This window comes from Cryptosporidium sp. chipmunk genotype I (assembly GCF_004936735.1).
Source record: "Cryptosporidium sp. chipmunk genotype I strain 37763 chromosome Unknown contig_18, whole genome shotgun sequence".
Lineage (NCBI taxonomy): Eukaryota > Apicomplexa > Conoidasida > Eucoccidiorida > Cryptosporidiidae > Cryptosporidium > Cryptosporidium sp. chipmunk genotype I.
Window position 1 is genome coordinate 355,670 of NW_027125593.1, and position 15,084 is coordinate 370,753.

The 15,084-nt window shown below is 28.7% G+C and overlaps 6 protein-coding genes across 6 annotated transcripts; 4 read left to right on the forward strand and 2 right to left on the reverse strand.

The window, feature by feature from the left end:
- Positions 1-778: 778 nt before the first annotated feature.
- ELE39_001483 (uncharacterized protein) lies at positions 779-2,164 on the forward strand (the record flags this gene model as incomplete). The annotated part of the gene is made up of 1 exon (XM_067344522.1): positions 779-2,164. The coding sequence occupies one exon, from the start codon at positions 779-781 to the stop codon at positions 2,162-2,164; it is 1,386 nt and encodes a 461-aa protein (XP_067201460.1).
- An 82-nt stretch (positions 2,165-2,246) lies between these two features.
- ELE39_001484 (AP-2 complex subunit sigma) lies at positions 2,247-2,657 on the reverse strand (the record flags this gene model as incomplete). The annotated part of the gene is made up of 1 exon (XM_067344523.1): positions 2,247-2,657. One exon carries the CDS (start codon positions 2,655-2,657, stop codon positions 2,247-2,249), a length of 411 nt encoding a protein of 136 aa, XP_067201461.1.
- Positions 2,658-3,173: 516 nt separating this feature from the next.
- On the forward strand, positions 3,174-5,645 carry ELE39_001486 (DNA LIGASE I; the record flags this gene model as incomplete). The annotated part of the gene is made up of 1 exon (XM_067344525.1): positions 3,174-5,645. One exon carries the CDS (start codon positions 3,174-3,176, stop codon positions 5,643-5,645), a length of 2,472 nt encoding a protein of 823 aa, XP_067201463.1.
- A 455-nt stretch (positions 5,646-6,100) lies between these two features.
- On the reverse strand, positions 6,101-7,882 carry ELE39_001487 (uncharacterized protein; the record flags this gene model as incomplete). The annotated part of the gene is made up of 1 exon (XM_067344526.1): positions 6,101-7,882. One exon carries the CDS (start codon positions 7,880-7,882, stop codon positions 6,101-6,103), a length of 1,782 nt encoding a protein of 593 aa, XP_067201464.1.
- Positions 7,883-9,294: 1,412 nt separating this feature from the next.
- On the forward strand, positions 9,295-12,594 carry ELE39_001488 (isoleucyl-tRNA synthetase family; the record flags this gene model as incomplete). Its single annotated transcript, XM_067344527.1, has 1 exon — positions 9,295-12,594. One exon carries the CDS (start codon positions 9,295-9,297, stop codon positions 12,592-12,594), a length of 3,300 nt encoding a protein of 1,099 aa, XP_067201465.1.
- Positions 12,595-13,176: 582 nt separating this feature from the next.
- ELE39_001489 (rRNA pseudouridine synthase) lies at positions 13,177-14,745 on the forward strand (the record flags this gene model as incomplete). The annotated part of the gene is made up of 1 exon (XM_067344528.1): positions 13,177-14,745. One exon carries the CDS (start codon positions 13,177-13,179, stop codon positions 14,743-14,745), a length of 1,569 nt encoding a protein of 522 aa, XP_067201466.1.
- Positions 14,746-15,084: the final 339 nt, after the last annotated feature.

Sequence of the window (15,084 nt, forward strand, 5' to 3'; positions counted from 1 at the left end):
ATTATTATTTTGTCTCGTCGGTACCGCTTTAGTACCAGTCAATATATTTATCTATTATTATTGTTTAAGGGGGAGAAAAAAAAAAATACTTAAAAAAAAAATTGTCTCAAAAATAGGCGCCAGCTGTGAATTTAATAACAAATGTTAATGCATGTTCTAATTTTGTTTAAATTTAAATTGATATTTATATTTTCAAAAATATATATTAAAAGATATGAAATAAGGATAGAAGAAATAAAACTTTTAATTGATAATATTAATCTCTCTTAATTTCTCTTAAGTCTTCTGTTTTACTTACCTAATACACTGACCTTTCATATTAAATATATAGGTAGTAATGTACAAATTTAATACTTGACTATAATAATAGGATAATACACACACACGTAAAGTATTGGTCGCTATATAATTATTAAAATTTATTAGCTAAAAATTACGATGTTATCTGTAAATTAGTACATTTTACATTAAAGAGACTAATTTAAATTAGATGATTGGACTGGAAATAATTGGGGATTTGCACAACTTTGAATGACTAAACAGAGTTTGACAAGCATTAATTCTTTGGATTTTATTAAAGAGTAAAAGATTTTAACCAGAAAAAACTGTATTTAATTCAATCTAAAAATTTCAATAATTAATTTTAATACTTTAAAACCAAATATATTGTCAATTCCACGTAATGTATTTAATGATAAATATAAAAAGGGCTGCACTTTGCCGCCAAAAGTTCAAATTATTAGTTTAAAATAGAGAATAATTCGATTTAGTAATTAAAATGGATGAAATACAGGAGCATTTTTCAAAGATTTTAGATATTGATTGTAGCTCATCTGTTTCATCGGTAGTTTTGTCAGACTTTTATGTATTCGTTGGATTAATAGGAGAAGAGTCAAATGTAAATGTATATTGTTATAAAGATCTTGAAGATAATAAAGACAAGAGTTTTACACCTAAATATATATTAGAAAATAACCATGGTGGAATTTCGAAGCTGGTTTTATCTCCTTGTAAGAGTTTATTGATGGGATTAACATGTTATGGGTGGATATATATTTGGAATATTGAACAATTAGGCAGTAATGCCAATAAAGATATTGAAATGAGTACAGAAGAAGCTGAAAATAGATTTAATGTTGAGATTAGTAGTATTGGCCTAGCTGAGGGGATTTTTGTTATAAAGCCAGATGTATTCTTTATGAATGGTCATCCTGGGGACTCGATTTGTGTAGAATTCATTAATTCAAAATTAATAGTAGCAGCTGGAGTCAATCCCGGTTCGAGTATTACTTTTATATCTGTGAAGACTGGAAGAAGAGTTAGCCAGTACATTTCTAGAAAGAATGAGATATCAGGTTTAGCATGGCCAATTTACTATAAATTTGGCGAGAAAGAAATGAAAGAACAAGATTTTGAGCTTGCAGTATTTTCTTTCACAAATATTGCTATAGAAAGGTCAAGCTCAAGTGGAGGATGCTGGATTGCTCTTGGCGGCTCTAATGGACTGATTACCTTAATATACTTGCCATGTGTAACTATTACAAAGATTGAAAAGCTATCTGAAAGTGATAATATTGAAAATGAGGAAGTTAACTTATCAAGTACAGATTTTCTTTGGAAATGCCACCAGGTTAGTGAGCTGTCTACAGAAATTAAATCACTAATATGGAGGCCACGTAATAATATTAATACTGGATTGTGTCTTGTATGCGGTACCGATGATTCATTATTACGTTATTGTTTTATTGAGGCTGAAAATAAAAATATAATTGTTAAAAAAGTTAATCTAGTAAAAATCACGGATGGTACTTCAACTTGTAGTGAGATTAATTCGATTTCCTTTTCAGTTGATGGACAAAATAATTCTGTTTTGGCTGTAGGATTTAATAAATTCTCTTCATCAAAAAGGCATCCAATATTTGTTACTTCTGAAAATTTGACCAAGAAATCTCAGTCGTTTTCTTCATTCAAGGTTTATATTCAAGATGTTGTAGCCTATTCAAACAATAGCAATAACGGAATGTTATCTACGTATACTCATTTCTATTGTATAGGAAATCACTACGATATAATTACAAGTGTATATATTAGTCCATGTAGTAAATATATAGCTTCATCATCTATTGATAGACATTTACACATATATAAAAAGTCAAAGGCTTAGTAATTATAGACTTCTTATATAGATAATAAGCATTATTATATAAACTTATAAATCCTAGTTCGAATTTCAATAAGTATTATTGCTACTTAGTTAAGCCTTTAATATTTTTCATCGAGGTCCCTATAACTTCACCTCCTAGAATTATCTCATCTATAATTTTCATATATTTCTTATTATTGTATATAACATCCACATCAGAAATGTCGCGTGAGTGACTTCCAAATGCCTCATTTATCAATTGAATTGTTGTAAGTACTAGTAGAATATTCTCATCAAAATCTACTCCTGTTATCATAAATATTTTTTTATACTTTTTGAATATTATTCTTGTATCTTCTAAAGTAAAGTATGAAAGATGCTTTTCTTCCAGGAACGAAAGCTTTTCCTTTATGGCTTCTTGTATTCTGTTTCTATTCTCAACATTTTCAGAACTATACCACTTGGAAAATATTGTGCTTCCACTCAAATTCTGAATGATAAAGAAGTGGATCATTGTTTTATCTCAGTTTTTTTTCTTGTTCTTTTTAATGAACGCTAGTAAAATCATAAATGCTGGTTCGAATTATAGTACCAGAATTAAACAAAACTTCATTCCAATAAATATTACAAATTATTTTATTCTGTATTATTATTGCTATTTTTTCTTATTCGAGAAATTTTTTTTTTTTCGCTGTTTTTAACTTGCAAAAGTACCGGTATAGGGAAACAGACTTATTTAAAAAAAAAAATCTGCACCCCACATTTTACCGCCACACGTAACAATTAGTAATTTTACATGAATCAATTTAACATGGGATATAATTATCAATGTAAAAATAATAAATTAAAAAAAGCTGACAGTGAAAATTAGCGAAAAATTAGCTTATAATTAAGATTTTTTGGTTGAGAGCAGTAATAATAAGATTTCAAGAATTTACATTAGATTGGAATTTATATGAAACAGGAACAGAAAAAGACTTGTGAATTAATGAATTCGAGCAATTACATTTATATCTAGTTTTGAGTTAAAATGACTGTTAGATCTCTAGATTCATCTTTTGATGAGGAAGATGATTGGAATGGGATGATAGAGACAGAAGATTCCATTGTGGATTCAAAAGAATCATTTGTTAATGAAAAAATATCTCTAGATAGTATTTTAGGAAGGGAATTGATGAGTAGCATTCAAAAGGATGAGAGGAAGTCAAAGAAAGTGAAGTTAGGCTCAAGTATTCAGCAGAAGTTGTCGTTTAATTTTGGGACAGGAAACACACCCTCTAGTATTAATAAGAGTAAGTGCACAGAGCTTGAGAAATTCCCTGAGAACAAGGAAAGTGAGAATTCCTGTGTAAAAGATGGATCCGAAAGTTTAAGTAAAAAAATAAAGTCGGGCAATACGGGTCTTTTCTCTCCATTTTCCATTAATGTCACGGCAGGAGATGAAGATATTCAAAGTCCAATGTTTGATCCCTGCAAAGTTAGTAAGGAAAAGATAATGTCAAAAGTAAAGAGTAATTCAATATTATTTTCCGTGCTTACTGATGCCTTTTCAAAGATAGAGCAGCTAAAAGGAAGCGGATCTGGGAGCAAAAAGGGATGCATTGTAATTCTTGCAAATTTATTTAGATTGATAATACACCACAATCCAAGCGATCTAATTGATGCAGTTTACATATGCATGAATAAAGTAGCACCTGATTATGAAGGGAAAGAATTAGGGATTGGGGATTCTATTCTAATAAAGTGCATATCTGAGTCTTCTGATAGGTCAGAGAAAAGAATTAAAGAAGATCAAATTAGTGGAAAATTCGAGGATTTGGGCGAAATTGCATCAATCAGCAAGAAACAAATGAGACTTCTTTTTGAACCACCCAGACTAACAATACACGATGTTTACAACGAATTGTATTCACTTACGGAGATTTCAGGTAAACAGTCTCAGCAGCTTAAGAAAGACAAAATCAAAAAGTTATTAGTTTCAGGTAAGCAAGAAGAAGTTAAATATATAGTCAGATTTTTACAGGGAAGATTGAGAATTGGAATACAGCAAACTACTGTTTATCAGGCATTAGCAAGTGCATTCGTACTAACAAAGAATGTCTCAGGGAATGAAATGGCTTGCTTTTCTGATTATAGACTAACGAAAAATGAAAAAAAGTATAGGAACTTACAGGAATTGGATTGTGAGATACTTGAAATGGAAAATTCGCTTAGATCATCTCTATGTCAGCTTCCAAATATTGAAAAGATCATTAAAGTTGCTATTCAAGGAGTCTCTAGTCATGATATTTCTGCTAAATGCAAACTAACTACTGGGATACCTTGTGAGCCTATGCTTGCAAGACCTACAAAGGGCATTCAGGAAGTTTTAAGCAGATTTGAGAACATACTCTTTACTGCTGAGTATAAGTACGATGGTGAAAGGGCTCAGGTACACGTATATAGAGACAAGTCCAATAAAAGAGTGATCAAAATCTTCACTCGTAATTTAGAGTCTGCTACAGATAGGTATCCAGATTTGATTCAATATTTGAATCAAGCACTCAACTCTGACATAGAAGACTGTATTTTAGACTCTGAAGTTGTTGCATACTCTAAGAGTGATGATAAGATTTTACCATTTCAAGTCTTGAGTACAAGAAAAAGGAAGAATGTTGCTTTTGATGATATACAGATTCAAATCTGCCTAATGCTTTTTGATTGCATGGAGTTTAATGGAGAATCTTTACTAAAAAAGTCACTCTTTGAAAGAAGACAATATTTGAGAAAATGTATTAATCAAGGACAGTCTGACTATATTAAATTCGCTACAAGTACTGAAACTGATAAACTTGAGCATTTGGATTCGTTCCTCTCAGAGTCTATTGAAAATAATTGTGAGGGACTCATGGTCAAAACCTTGCATGAAAATGCAAGCTATGAACCATCAAAAAGATCTCTTAATTGGTTAAAAATTAAAAAAGATTATGTGGATGGACTAACTGATAGTATTGATGTTGTTCCTATTGCAGCATGCTACGGAAAAGGTAAAAGGAATGGGGTTTTTGGGACTTTTTTATTAGCTGTTTATAATACAGAGGAGGAGGTATATGAGACTGTATGTAAGGCAGGAACAGGTTTTTCTGATGAAGTTCTGCAATCATTATTTTCAAGCTTAAAGGACCACATCATTGCAGAGGGTGCTCCAAAAAGTTACTATAGGTTTGATTCTAGTGGACAATCGTCCTCCCTCAAACAAGATGTTTGGTTCCAGCCAAAGTTTGTATGGGAAATTAAAGGCGCAGATCTATCACTATCTCCAGTTCATACTGCAGCAATGGGGTCTATTGATGAAAACAGAGGAATAGGACTTCGATTTCCAAGGTTTATAAGAATTAGAGAAGATAAGTCTCCAGAGCAGGCTACCTCATCAATTCAGATTATGGAAATGTACAAGAGCCAATTGATAACTAGAAAGAACGAATTCAATCTGAATGAAGATCAATTTCAGGAGGATGAATAGTTTCTAAAAGCTTTCATTTCAGAAGTTCACAAAGGCAAGAGAAAGAGGCGAAATTCGGGGAAGTAATTGAGAACGTTCAAATATTATCAGATATAAATATTAGAGAAAATATAAAAATAAGCTAAATAACTTCGTAGATAAATTACCATTAAAAAATTGAAATTATTACAATTATTCAAAGCTAGAAATGCCTTAAAGGGTGTAGAAGAGCAAAAACAGCATAAGAATTTCAGAATACATTTACAAATATGATAATAATAATTTCTAACCAAAAGCAAAATTATAATAAATGATTGAATTTACCCATAGAAAATAAATTCGAGTTTGAAAGCTGGAATTAAGTATTAATGAGTTTCAAGCAGTTCTACTAATTGGTTTGGTATATGAGTAATATTGATCAATTTTAATTTCTTTTAGAAATCGTCAAAATCTGCATAATTTTCAAGATATTTTTTTTACAAGATGTGGTGATCATTAAGCTTGAAAGAGTACTTCGCAATTTCTTGATAGAGATAAGATAAGGTAATTTTGCATAAACTAATATCAGCTTCAATTGGAAGTTTTAACTTCTTTTCATTTTCTTTTTCAAACATTTCAAAACCAGAAATTTGAAGAATCTCAATTCCTTGACTGAACTGACCAATCGAATTCTTGAAGACTTCATTTTCAAAACTTACGATTCTATAAAATGGATTATTTGGAAATGAAATAACATTTTTGAGCACAATTACAATATTTTTAAGGCACTCGTTAATCTTTTCTTTGCTATTAGAGGCCTTTTCTGTTAAAATACTTTGGATAGTCTTAACGACCTTTTTTTCAAATTCATGGTTAATAACCTTATCAATTGGAAATTTAATTACAGGTCTAACAGGACGGAGTTTTTCTGGAGTCGATTGGGTTTTCTCGTAAACTTGTTCAAATAAATCAAGTATAAAGCCATCAAAGGTGAATCCAAACTTTCTTTCTGTAATGTATTTGATAACCTCAGATGGCTTATATCCCAACTCAATTAAGAATAAAGCCACAATATTAAATGTGTGGTAATCACCTGAATTATCAACTAATAACACAGATTTACGAAAATGATGTGCTTGCCTGATAATATTAACAACTCCCCAATAATCTGGGCTTTCTGTATTATAACAAGGAACGCTATAATATTTAATTTTAGAACTTTTTGGGAATTTGAAGATCTCTGGTTGATTTGTCAAATTAACGATTTTAGATATATTGAATTTATCTTTATGTTTATCCCAGTCATTATGTGCAAGAATTCCGATATCACAAGTGAGAACACAAAAGTGAGTAAGAATTGGAAACAGAGGGATAGATTCACATGCAAATCTGGATGGTAAATTTATATCAGAGAATTCTGAACAAATCGGATTTTCATCAATGCATCGTTCGTATCTTGGACTAAGGGAAGCAAATCCTCCGGCTAATATGAAGATACGCTCAGGTTTACATGAACAACAATTCATAATATCAAGAAAAGTCTGTGATTCGTGTGAAACACGATCACCTTTTATTGAAGCATTTCCTTCCCAAAGATGATCAAAAAGAACAATTACTTTATTATTAATTTGTTCAAGAAGCCAGCTATTTATTGTTCTTGAATATCTTAGTATGGCATCCGAGTATTTACTACTATTGATTTTTTTAAAAGCCAGTTCGTTACTACTTTCATAAATGGTAGTACTTTGTTTTGAAAAACTTCTAAATGGCTGTAAGGCTCCTATTACAGTTCTTTTCATCAGTGCTCCTTTTGAGGCAAGTCTAGCCATAGCTTCTTCTTCTTCACTGTTTGCTTCTAATACTTTAACATCAAAATAAAAACTTTGAGAGTCAACAAAAGTAATACCACAATTACCAAGTGGATTTGAATTCTTTGATTGAGCCCAAAGATTAAAGAACATATTTGGTGTTATGTACCTAACTTTAAAGTGAGAATTTTCAACATCAATTTCTTTCCACTGAAAAGTTAAATCTTCCAAAGATTTCCATGGTCTTGGTATTCTTTCTTTAACTGTTTTACTATTAAATGATGGAACTTCTAAAACTTTATGGTTGTCTTTTTTATTTTTAACCTTTTCACATCCTATATTATTTGATTCTGGACTTACTTTATTGAAATTATTACCATCTTCAGAATTTTTTTCCACAATTATACGATTATCTTTTGAAGATTTATCATTTTTTGAATCTAACTTTAATCTGGAACAATCAGATCCCATTATTGTATTACAAAAATATTAATAATTTTATAATTCAAGCTGAATTTATTATTATTATTATTATTACTACTAATAAACAAAACTTAATCTCAAGCTGATAATTATTTTTTAATAGCAATAATAATAATTTAACTATGCTAATATAAGTTTTTTAATCAAATTCAGTAAATTTTTAATATTGAATATTTATTTTAAATTATATTTACAGCTTTTACTGAATCCAAACTTAGATTATAATACAAAATTCCAACCTGTTTATATTTCGAGCTATCAAAGAAGTTGGTTATAGTGGAGATGATAAGTAATATATATAGATATATATATAAATATATATATATATATATATATATATTTATATTTTTTCAATACTAATATCTCAAAAAAGTTCGGATTTGGATTATAATTTCAGAATGATTTGGTGAAACTATTAGTTACATCAATATAATATTAATGCCAATGTATTTTCTTTTCAACTTTAATAATAAATAATGTTTATACGGTACTAAAGTTGGAATAAACAAACCAAATTTAAGCCTTATCGATATATTTTCTAAATGGTATCAACTCTGAAATATTGAGGTAATTTTCACTGTTTCTTTATTGGGTCTTCAAATCATTTAAATATAATTACAATGTAATATAATGGTATTTATTACTATTATTTTTATATAATTATATATTTATATATATTATATAAATATTTTACAAAAATGAAATATTGAAATTCCTTTAACTTCGATTGATGTTATATTTGCAAGACAGAAATCTCAAGAAATTTTAGTAATATAACTTTATTACAAAGTATTATAATGATTCCTCCCTTAAATTAATCAAATGTAAAAAAAGCTTCTTTTTACATTAAATTTAAAAAAAAACCAATAAAATTATATATAATTATTTATATTATAATCCATTTATTCAAGATATTAATATGGGCGGTATGCATGCAATAAGTAATATTATCATTTTGTACTAATATAGGTATCGCTAAAAGAAAGAAAAAATATATATATTAAACAATTATATATTCCATTTATGGATAAGTTTGGAATTAAAGAGAAACATTAATGAAGCTTTCATTTTAAATTTCGAAATTTAAAATATTAAAAAACAATGGGATTCTCATATTGGTGGAATATTAATTATTTTATAAATATTTACTAATAAAATTGTGTATATTTGCGCGGGACTCTTTCATGCCTATACAATTTAAAATTATTTGGCAAATAAATTAATTACTAAAGTATATAGGAGGGGAATTTTATTCAAGAAAAAGAAAAAAAAAAAATCTTTTTTTTAATTTAATTGAAATCCGAATCAAATATTAGTTTTACATAGTAATATTGAGAATTTATTTGAATAAAGTTAGGTAATAATAAAATTGGCATTGAATTATTTTTAATTAAATAGAAATGACAACATTTTTCGTGGTATCAGAAAGACCAGATTTCCCTAAACTAGAAGAAGAAATACTTGAATTTTGGCGAAAAATCAATATATTGGATCTCATTCTAGAAAAAACAAAAGGGAGACCAAATTATTCATTTTATGATGGACCCCCATTTGCAACAGGATTACCACATTATGGTCATATACTTGCAGGTACAGTCAAAGATGTAGTTACGAGATATGCAACTCAAAAAGGATATTATTGTGAAAGAAGATTTGGATGGGATTGTCATGGATTACCAGTAGAACATGAAATTGATAAACAATTAAATATTACAAGTAGGGAAGATGTTTTGAATAAAGGAATTGATTTCTATAATGAATCATGTAGATCAATAGTATTAAGATATACTCAAGAATGGAAATTAACAGTAGAAAGAGTTGGAAGATTAATTGATTTTGATAATGGATATAGAACTATGGATTTAAAGTTTATGCAAACTGTATGGTGGGTATTTAAACAACTCTTTGATAAGAATCTAGTTTATAGAGCTTATAGAGTGATGCCATATTCAACAGCATGTGCAACACCACTATCGAATTTTGAATGTAATTTAAATTATAAGGATGTAAATGATCCATCAGTGATTATCACATTTCCATTAGAGGAAGATCCAAAGATTCAATTTTTAGCATGGACAACAACTCCATGGACACTTCCTTCAAATGTTGCAATAGCAGTACATCCTGAGAAAAAGTATATATATTTTAAATCTAAAAATTCTGAGGAAATAACTTATGTAGTTGCTGAATCAAGATTAGAATGGGTAATTTCTGAGCTTAAAATTAAAGAATATAATATTATTTCAGATTGTATTGGAGCAGAATTACATAATAAAAAAATAATACCTTTATTTGATTATTTTAGAAATCATGAATCAAGTAGTAAATTTTGGAGAATACTTGCTGATGATTATGTTACTGATAATACAGGTACAGGAATAGTACATATGGCTCCTGCTTTTGGTGAAGATGATTATAGAGTTTGTATAAGTAATGAATTAATTGATAATCATGGTACAAATTTACCATGTCCAATGGATTCAAATGGAAGATTTACTGAACCTGTTAGTGATTTAAAAGGAATTTGGTTTAAAGATTCTGATAAACTAATTAAACAAGAATTAAAAAAAAAATCAAGACTTTTAACTGATAATACATGTACACATTCTTATCCTTTTTGTTGGAGATCTGATACACCTTTACAATATAGAGCTGTTCCTTCCTGGTTTATTAATGTTGAATCTTTAAAAGAAAGATTATTAATTAATAATGAAAAAACTAGTTGGATTCCTAATTATGTTAAAGAGAAAAGATTTCATAATTGGTTACAAGATGCTAGAGATTGGTGTGTAAGTCGTAATCGATTTTGGGGAACACCAATACCTATATGGGTATCAGAAGATTATACTGTTATTAAATGTATTGGTAGTATAGAAGAATTGAAATCTTTGGCATCTAATTTAAAAAATGAAGAAATTACTGATATACATCGTCATTTTATTGATTATATTGAAATTCCTGATCCAAGAGGAGAAAATTATCCTCCATTAAAAAGAATTGAAGAAGTTTTTGATTGTTGGTTTGAATCTGGTTCAATGCCTTATGCATCTATTAATTATCCATTTGAAAATAAAGAATTATTTAACAATATATTTCCTGCTGATTTTGTTGGTGAAGGATTAGATCAAACAAGAGGATGGTTTTATACTTTAATGGTATTATCTACAGCATTATTTGATCAACCAGCTTTTAAAAATATTATTGTTAATGGTTTAGTTTTAGCATCTGATGGTAAAAAAATGTCAAAAAGATTAAAAAATTATCCTGATCCATTAGATATTGTTAATAAATATGGTGCAGATTCTTTAAGATTATTTTTAATTAATTCACCAGTAGTAAGAGCTGAAACTTTAAGATTTAAAGAAGAAGGTGTAAAAGATGTTATTAAAGATGTATTACTTCCATGGTATCATTGTTATCGTTTTTTTGTACAAGAAGCTATTAGATATGAAAATAATAATAATATAAAATTTAAATCAAATAAACAAGTTATTAAAAATACTAATAATATTATGGATAAATGGATATATTCTGAAGCTCAATCATTATTAAAATTTGTAAGAACTGAAATGGATGCTTATAGATTATATAATGTAACTCCAAGATTAATATCATTTTTAGATACACTTTGTAATTGGTATGTACGTTTAAATAGAGATAGAATGAGAGGTATTTATGGAATAGATGAAACAAGAAATTCCTTACAAATACTTTATCAAGTTTTAATGTTAACAGTAAAATTATTATCTCCATTTATTCCATTTACATGTGAATTATTATATTCTAATTTAAAGAATGCTTTAATAGATGAATCAGAAGAAGAAAAACCAGATACAGTACATTTATTATTAATACCAAAAGTTGAAGAAGAATTTATTGATGAAAAGATTGAAGAAGCTATAAATCAATTAAGGGAAATTATAGTAATGGGAAGAAATTTACGTGAAAAAAAGAAAGTTAGTGTTAAAACACCTTTAAAAAGTATTAATATTGTACATAAAGATAAATCAGTATTAGATTATTTAGTAGAATCTAAATTAATTAATTATATTAAAGAAGAATTAAATATATTACAAGTAATTACAGATGATAATTCAGAATTTGAAAAGATTACAAAATTAGTAGCAACTCCAAATTTTAAAGTATTAGGTTCAAAATTGGGGAAATCTATGAAAGATGTTACAAATTATATTAAGAATGAAATGACCAATGAAATTATTCAAAAATTTTTAAAGGATGGTACAATAAAAATATGTAATTTTGAATTAAATTTGGATGAGATTATTATTCAAACAGTTGTTAATGATAATTATGTAAAAAATGTTAATAATGAAATAATTTATGAAGGAAGTTCTCAATTTGTTATTGGAGTAGATTTTACTTCTGATATAGAATTTGAGAATATGGCTTATTCTAGAGAATTAGCTAATAAGATTCAAAAGATACGTAAAGAAAAAAATATGGATCCAGATGCAAATGTTACAATTTATTTACAATTAATTTCCAATAAAAATAAATCAAGCAAGTTTTATTCAGCAATAACATCTTATAACGATTATTTACAGAAGATTATTAGAAAGCCTGTAAAAGAATTTTCAAATCAAGAATTATCTCATGATATAAAAGAAAGATTATTATTTGAATACGAGATAGAAGTTGGAGTAGACGATAAAATTAATGTAATAGTGATAAAGAATTGAATTGGTTTTTACTAATGAAATTAACACAAGTTGTCTATGGAGATAAAAATATGGATGTAAAAGAATTGAAAAATTTCTTTGAATATTAATCTAATAGATGATAGTTTTCTTAATATTATTTGATATATATTGAATTATCTTGTTACAGCATTATATTTATGTATTTAGAAAAGTGTTCCCATGAACATTATTAATTTATAATATCATGAATTTCAAATTTAGACTAAAATATTCTCCTTATTTCCAAGCAAGTGAAACTTAACTTGGAATTAAGATTACTTCAAAAGTCTTTTTTCTATTGCAAGAAAAAAAGAATTAATTTATTATTCCTTTAAATAATTATTAAATATTAATTAAAATGTGTTCCCATTTTGGCGCCATAATCAAAAAAAGACAATGTTTGGGCGGCATTCGTAAAAAAAAATAATAGAGACTGAAAGTAGAATAAATAAAATAGATAAAAGGACAATAAAAGTCGGTGCTCTCACTTTATTTATTTATTTATTTACCTAACAGGAACGAATTACACGAGGATTTATTCTGAGGTAGTGAGAACGGAAAGGAAGTTGAGGATAACTATCCATGGGTAAGCGTAAGGAATTAGAAGAGATGAGTGACGCCAAGATTGAGACTGTAATAAAACCAGAAAGTAAGTCGCAGCCAATTGACACTTCCAACTGGCCCTTACTCTTGAAGAATTATTCGAAATTGAATGTTAGAACAGGGCACTATACTCCACTTCCATATGGTAATTCTCCTCTGAATAGAAATTTGGCTGATTATTTGAGTTATGGAATAATCAACCTTGATAAGCCAGCAAATCCATCATCCCATGAAGTTGTTGCATGGATTAAAAAGATTCTAAGATGCGAGAAGACAGGTCACAGTGGTACACTGGATCCAAAAGTTACAGGTTGTTTGTTGGTTTGTTTAAACAGAGCAACCAGGCTGGTAAAATCACAACAGAGTGCAGGTAAAGAGTATGTCTGCATTGTAAGATTTCACTCAAGTGTTGGTGGAAAGTCTGCAGTGAGTAGATGTCTTGAGACTCTTACTGGAGCATTATTTCAAAGGCCTCCAGTGATTTCTGCTGTTAAGCGCCAGCTTAGAGTACGTTCAATATATGATTCTAAACTTTTGGATTATGATGAAAAGAGAAACTTGGCTGTTTTTTGGGCAAAATGTGAGGCAGGGACATATATAAGAACAATGTGTGTTCATATGGGATTACTTTTAGGAGTTGGGGCTCATATGCAGGAATTAAGAAGAGTAAGAAGTGGTTGTTTATCGGAAAATGATAATATGGTAACAATGCACGACATTTTGGATGCTCAATATATGTTGGATAATTATAGAGATGAATCGTATTTAAGACGTATTATTTCGCCGTTGGAATTACTTTTAACAGATTTACCAAGAATCGTAGTCAAGGATTCATGTGTGAATGCAATTTGTTACGGTGCAAAACTTATGATCCCTGGTGTATTGAGGTTTGATAATGGAATAGATGTCGGTACCGAGGTTGTGATGATGACAACAAAGGGAGAAGCTATAGCAATTGGTATTTCTCAAATGACTACTGCTGTTATAGCTAGTGTTGATCACGGAGTTGTTGCTATAATAAAGAGAGTTATTATGGAGAGGGATACTTATGATATGAGGTGGGGGCATGGTCCTAGAGCTTCTGAGAAGAAGAAGCTCATTTTAGGCGGCAAACTTGACAAACATGGAAAGCCAAATGAGCAAACACCTGAATCCTGGCTTAAATATGAGGGTTATATTCCAAAGCTTACAGGTGATCATGACCAAAATGATGGAAAAAATAAGATAGAAACAGGATCTGATTCTGATTTCAACTCTAATATAGAAACCAGTTCATCAAAAAAGAGAAAAGAAAATAAAAAGACTAATAATGACCAATCATCTTCTACCTTATCATTTTCTTCAAAGAGCAAAAAAGATAAGAATAAGAGAAAGAGCACAGAGCCATTAAGTGAACATTGCAGTAGTAGTAGTAGCAGCAGTAGTAGTAGTGATAGTAATAGCAGCAGCAGCAGTAGTGATGATGAAAAGAACAATTCCAAAGGGAAAAAGTCATCCAAAGATAAATCTAAGAAGAAAAAGAAACATAGTCGTATTAGTGAAGACTAGGACCTTTAAAAAGTTTGAATTTTTTTTTCTATATTAAGCTGGTGGATATACTATATTATGGCTATATTAATTTTCTGATTCACTTGTCCACATTAATATTCTATTATTTTCAAAAAATAATTAAATTCTTTTTCATACAAATATTAACAACTTATTGGGCTTTAAAAATAATTTGAAATAACTAATAAATCGTTAAGTGCTGAAAACATTGTTTCTAGAACTCTTTTGAGTTTATTCATTTTGTTAAAAAATTGATATAAGTTAGTGGATGCCACTTTGCATTCCTGTTAATATTAACAAAGAATATATAAATAGAATACTGCAATTTAAATTTTATCA